We start from the raw sequence: 6988 nt of genomic DNA, 5'->3' as shown, positions 1-6988 counted from the left end.
TCCTGGGTCGGACACCCTAGAATTGCCCGAAAATATGTTTGTTGTATGGTATGTGGTATGATGGGGGGAACTCACTAAGCTTTGTACTTACGATTTTTAGTTGTGGTTTCAGGTGCCTCTTCGTCGAAGGGGAAAGAGTTGGCACAGTAGCAGCGCATCACACACACATGATTTCCGCATTTTGAGATCCACGGGATTGTACTCTGATATTATTACTATTGATGATATGATTTTTGAGACGTATAAACATGGTTTTATGGTTTCATATAGGGGTGCAAACGAGCCAAGCTACTCGCGAGCTACTCAAGATCGGATCGTTAAAAGCTCGACTCGAAACCGATTTTAAACGAGCCTTAGCCGAGCTCGAGCTTAATATTAAGCTTGTTTATTAAACGAGCTCGAGCTCAAGCCTATGTCACTAAGCTCGATTAGGCTCACGAGCCTAAACGATCCTTTATATCTTATAATTTATTATTATTTATATATATTAAAATAAAAACATATTAGGGGAATTATGAATTTAGGGTATTATTAAATGAGGTTTTTAACGAGCTCGAGCCGAGCTTAAGCTTATTTAGGCACGTCAGATAAAAACGAGTCGAACCCGAGTCGAGCCTGGACAAGTTCGGGCTCGGCTCAGCTTGTTTGCACCCCTAGTTTCATATGATATTGATGATGTTTTTCAGTAAACGGATTTATAAGTAACATAAATTAAAACAAAATTTTTGGTCTTGAAAATTGGGATGTTACATTCCAATTGAAACTTGGGTGATGAGAATCTTTCCTTACTTAGAACATTACGACACTACCACAATCGATATGACTAAGAATCAAACCATTTTCAACATTGCTATTATAGAAACATACAAACAAGAATTTTCACAATTGTCATTGCAAGGAAACATAAATGAGATAAAATAAAAACTTTATTTATTTATAAAATGCGGAAAACTTTTCCTTACAATGCAAATAAACATGAAAATTATGCTTCTAAATATTCCAAAACAATCTATCATAACTCCTAAGTAGTAGCTTCAAGAATCTGCTCATTGAACCATGCGATTAAATCCATCTCTTCACGATCAGACTCAGCTAACTTCTTCTTCTTCTAAGCTTCCTTCTTTCTATTGGATTCTGCAAAACATCAAAATGCAATCTTATCACATCATGTTTTAAGAATCTATAAATAGGAACTTAATAGAGATAGATAGTGAACTTACCTGAAGTAGAACCATACAATTTGATTCTACCATCTCTTGGATCACTCAGGTAGTCAGGGTAGCTTCGCTTACAATATCCCTTTTCTTGAACATAGAAACAAACAGACTCTTTCGAAATGATGCATGGGACAATCTCAGACTCATCATTTCTCTTTACCATTCAGTTAAACGGTTTGACCTTGGCCGATCCCTTTCCACTGTGAAGAGAAAACCTTTTTGTGCTTCAAATGTTGCCATTATCAATGTCCATGGAAGTTTGGGAGATTGATCTTTCAGTCAAATTTGCTTCACTGGTGCGCCAAATCATTGCTGATTCAGCAGCAATTAGCAAATATGTTAGGTCGATAAGGGTCACGTTGTGATCTGTCATATAGTAGTCTTTAACAAACTGACTATACGACTCAGGAAGTGACTGAAGAACCAAGTCAACAACCAACTTTCTCAGGAAAACGACACCCAATATTCCCAGCCTGTCAATATGCAACTTCATCTCCAAGACGTAAACACATACATACTTTCCATCTTCGTGTTTGCTTGCCAATAGAGCTTGAGTGATCTTGAACTTTTCAAGTCGATGAACATGTGGGTCAGGGAGAATAATTTGAGGAGGTTGAGGAAGTGAAAAATGATGTCTAGTTCCTCGATCGAAACGTGGAACATCATCTTCATGTAGAAAGATTTTTCCAAAAGGATAAGGTAGACCGTAGTTGTCAAAACTAGACATTTACAAGGGGAGAAGTTCAAGTTAGTTGATTCAATCCTTAATATAACACCCAAATTAAATATTAAGGCTAGGACCCGACACAATAATTTACAATTCGGAAGACGGATGTCGTAATCCAATTGCAAACTATTTGTCGGTAGGATAATGATGATTTACCAATTCCACTACGAAAATGAAAATTTTCAATGAATTAGGTTTTTAAATGAAACTCCTACATCTTTTGAGATTCATTGAATTTTTTCAATGGCATGTTTAATCTCGATTATTCCCTTCAAGTTTGTGACTAGGATACCGAGGATCACAAACAAGGTGTGAATAACCATGAAAATTAGTTTGGTACTCTCGAAGTCATTTATCACCTAATCAATGTGTTGGTTAGCCATACACGCTCCATTGATCTATGATAACTTACGAGCTACCCATTGTCATCCTTCATTAGTCTCATATTACTGTGTCGGTTAACCACACACGCTCCACTAACGACTAATAAGGTGCAATGTGCAATTTCATGGATTAGCACCAAATTCACATTTTTCCAAGTAACTAAGATTGAGAATTTATAAAAACATTTAGTTACTTGGTATTTCATTATACTTATAATGGAAGTTTGTGTCCTCTCTTACCCATTCGGCTAACGACCCTCCACTAGTCAAGGGTGCGGTGGGTAAGAGTGGATACCCAATGGCGGTCATTTTACAAGCCGCTTCCTTAAACACCCCTTATAGACCAGCTTCGTGAATGAGGCCTACTAACGGTAAGACTGACTTTTAACTTATACATATATAATATATTAGACTTTTATTTTTATATAGTATAAGGATGTATTTTAAACATTTAAAATACTAGGTGGTTTAATCTATTAATAAATTATACTTTTAATTTAATTAAACTTAAAACATGTCATTATGGATTTATTAATTCTCTTTTTTAATTAAACACTTAATTATTTTAATAAAACGATAAGGGTGTAATTTGAACTATTCAAGACATCAAGGTTCTAAATTTAAGATTTCAAAATTAAGGTCATTTAATTAAATTTTAAATACAAAACCAAGAGGTGCAATTTTTGAACCTTTTCAAATTAGTAGGGATTTTGGAATTTAATGTTTCATAAATGAGACTTTTCAAGTTCCAAAACTTGAGGGCAAGTTTTGAAATTCTTCAAAACCTTTTGAATTCCATAACTTAGAATTTAAAGTTCCATAAATGAGACTTATCAAATTCCAAAACTTGAGGGCAAGTTTTGAAACCTTTTAAAACTCCCTTGGATCAATTTGATAACAATTAAATTAATCATATAATTAACTATATCACAAAATTTACCTAATCTATTTTCATATAGCAAGGTAATTCACATCAAATTCCACAAATAATAAATTTATCACATAAACAATTAATTATCTCAAAATATGACAATTATCCTTCAATTGGATGAGCATAATCATCACCTCTTCAAAAAAACGATTTTTATCAGTCAAAACAGTTTGTGGTAATAATCCAAATCCAATTCTTAGCCAAAAAACTGAAAATTTTCCCATTGAACAGTCACCACGTCGTGGTAACTATGACCACGTCGTGGTCATCAGGCAGATTCCAAAAAAATGATTTCCTTGCTTTGAACAGTTACCAATGCATCAATATAACAGAAAACACCCTAGGCTCTGATACCACTGATGGTTTTTGAGCACTATAACATTCCTATGGTGCACATACAACCCTAATGCTTTGGATCTAAGTTTTCTCTAGTTATACATCTAATTTTCATTTTCCAAAGCATGAAGCCTAACTAGCATACAACATTGATAATTGAAACATAAAAACAAGTATGATGATTACCTCTTTGTTGTAGCTTGTAGAACTTGGCCTTTCAATAGATTAGCACCTCAAATGTGATGCCTCTAATAAGTCACAAACACCATAAGAAAATGGAGGATAATGAGAGAGAGGCTAGGAGGCACTAAAAACGGATAAGGTTCTTCTTGGAACTCTTAGGGACCTTTTTGGTGATGCTAGGGGTTACATTTATAGTGTGGAATTCCGAAGGTTTCACTTGTAAACCCTAATTCACTTCCTTGGGCCTTTAGTGTAATAATACACATGATAAGCCCTTTGGACTAACTCTTCATGGACTCCCACATAAAATTAGTCCATCCTAATCAACATGGATCGTTAGTTCAAACTATATGTATTACTGATTTACTTAATCAACCCCTGTTAATTTAATCAGTCTCTTTTGATCACTAAATTAATTCCAAATTAAATCTTGACCAATACCAATTAAATAATATGATTTCTCAATTAATATATTATTCTTATAATATATTGATAAACTGCAAATAACCTTTTTCTTAAATATCCATCCTATCAAATTGCTTCGGTGAAGGTAACCCAAAAGGACCATGCTACTATCGGGTCAAGTATATACCAATTATAGTTATGAGCTTAGACACCTATTCCAACAAGATGATCGGCAATAAGATTCTCGCATCCACTCTTGTCCCGAATCTCCAAATCAAATTCTTGCAACAGTAAGATCCAGCGGATGAGTCTTGGCTTTGCATCTTTCTTTGTCATCAAGTACTTGAGAGCCGCATGATCCGGATACACAATAACTTTGTTGCCTAGTAGATATTGCCTAAACTTCTCCAAAGCGAACACTATGGCCAATAGCTCATTCTTCGTGGTAGAGTAGTTTCTTTGGGCATTTTCTAGTGTCCTTGATGCATAGTAGATCACATGGGAGGCTCTTCCATTCTTTTGACCCAAAACGGTGCCTATAGCATAATTGCTTGCATCATACATGATCTCAAAGGGGAGATCCCAATTTGGTGCATGCATGATAGGAGCGGATGTAAGCAACTCTTTGAGCTTGTCGAAATCTTATTTTCACGCCTCATTGAACTCGAAATCAACATCCTTTTGCAAGAGTTGGCACATTGGTTTTGTTATCTTTGAAAAGTCCTTGATGAACCTTCGGTAGAATCCGACATGACCTAAAAAAGAACAAACTTCCCGAACACACTTCGGGTAAGGTAAGGTTTGAATAACATCAATTTTAGACTTATCTACCTCGATTCCTTTCTGTAACACAGTGTGACCCAAAATAAGACCTTGACTCACCATAAAATGGCATTTTTCAAAATCTAGAACCAAATTCGTTTCAATGCATCTTTTCAAAATTTGGGTGAGATTGGTCAAACATTCTTGAAACGAGTTTCCATATACCGTAAAATCATCCATAAAAACCTCAATTATGTTCTCAACATATTCCGAGAAGATACTAACCATACAATGTTAGAAAGTGGTTGGGGCATTACACAATCCAAACGGCATTCTCCGGTATGCGAAAGTGCCAAATAGACATGTAAAGGATGTCTTTTTTTAGTCTTCCGGTGCCACCAGGATTTGGTGAAAAACGAAATACTAGTCTAGACAATAATAATGAGAATGAAAGGTAATGGAAAATGATCTTTTATTGTGCTTGCATTGATTTTGCGGTAGTCAATACATACTCTCCACCCGTTTTGCACGCGGGTGGGGACCATCATATCTTTGTTGTTCTCGACCACCGTGATTACCATCTTCTTCGGTGCCACTTGCACCGGGCTCACCCACTTGCTATCCAAGATTGTATAAATCATCCCCGCATCAAGAAGTTTCAATATCTCTTTCTTCACAACTTCCATCATAGGCGGATTCAACCTTCTTTACCCATCTCGACTTGGCTCGCATTCATCCTCCATCAAAATCTTGTGCATATAAGTATAGGAGCTCAATCCTTTTATATATGAAATCGTCCAACCCATGGCTTCTTTGTGTTCCTTCAACGTCTTGAGGAGTTGCTCTTATTAAAATTCGATTAAGTGAGTTGAAATGATAACCGGAAGAGTTTCATTCTTTCCTAAGTAGGCATACTTCAAGTGTTCAAGTAGGACTTTCAATTCCAATTCCGGTGGTTGAACAAGGGATAGGGCAGCTTTGTATGAGTTGGGGCAATTCAATTTTCTTAACATAAAATCTTGTGGATTTCTTCACCTCCAAATTATTTACCAACTTCTCAACTTTCGTGTCTAAAGAATAAAGCTTCAATTTCTCGGCTAGTTTCCCACAATCAAACCCCTTGCTTAGAATCATCTCCAACATATCACCATTGGACAACTCGAACAATTCTTAGGTTAATGGTTCAACAACATCAACAAAATACAATGATGAAACATCACTAGGATATCTCACAACATCGTAGATATTAAAGCTTATTGTTTCACCATCAAACTCCATTGTTAAACTTCCCGCATACACATCGATTTTCGTCCTATCCGTCTTCAAAAATGGTCTCCCAAGTAAAATTAGAGCCGAATTGGAGGACACTTATTCTTCTAAATCAATCACATAGAAATCTGTAGGGAAGATCAATTGGTTCACTTGCACCAATACATCTTCTAAAACACCTCTAGGAAAGACACTTGATTTATCTGCTGGTGAAATTATGACACCGGTTTCACTTAAAGGTCTGACATTCAATGATTCATACACCGAATAGGGCATGGCATTAATAGAAGCACCAAGATCGATCATATCGCTACTAAAAGTGACATCCTCTATCTTGCAAGGAACCATAAACATTCCCGGATCTATGCACTTGGGTGGAAGTTTCCTTTGTAAAACCGCGGATGTGTTTTCATTCATTGAAATTTTCTCATTTCCCTTTAATTTTCTCTTGTTAGTACAAAGCTCTTTCAAAAATTTTGCATATCTAGGAATTTGTTTGATTGCATCAAGTAATGGGATGTTTACTTCCACCTTTCGGAAGGTGTCCAAAATCTCTTTCTCCTTCATGCTCTTCTTTGAGGTTGCAAGTTGGGAGGGGAATGGAGGTTGAGTGGCTATTGGTGTCACTAGAGGAATAGTCTTATTTGGAACTCTGGCTTGTGCATAATTCTCGACAATAAGATCCACGATGGGGTTGATCTATATTTCTTCCTCATCATCTGTTGACTTCTTCTTGGAACTACTCTCTTCGGTTTGTTTACCACTTCTCAAAGTC

General features: G+C 36.1%; 1 protein-coding gene across 1 annotated transcript; it reads right to left on the bottom strand.

Moving 5' to 3' along the window:
• Positions 1-6312: 6312 nt before the first annotated feature.
• LOC145073098 (uncharacterized) lies at positions 6313-6780 on the bottom strand. The gene has a single exon (XM_079019648.1). It carries the CDS (start codon positions 6778-6780, stop codon positions 6313-6315), a length of 468 nt encoding a protein of 155 aa, XP_078875774.1.
• Between the last annotated feature and the right edge of the window lie 208 nt (positions 6781-6988).

This window comes from Lactuca serriola, chromosome 9 (assembly GCF_051521515.1).
Source record: "Lactuca serriola cultivar US96UC23 chromosome 9, Lser_US96UC23_V15, whole genome shotgun sequence".
Lineage (NCBI taxonomy): Eukaryota > Viridiplantae > Streptophyta > Magnoliopsida > Asterales > Asteraceae > Lactuca > Lactuca serriola.
This window is presented reverse-complemented; position numbering and strand designations above follow the sequence as displayed.

Excerpts from the sequence above, each read along its gene's own strand:
- LOC145073098 (XM_079019648.1), bottom strand. The coding sequence starts at position 6,780 with ATGAAGGAGAAAGAGATTTTGGACACCTTCCGAAAGGTGGAAGTAAAC.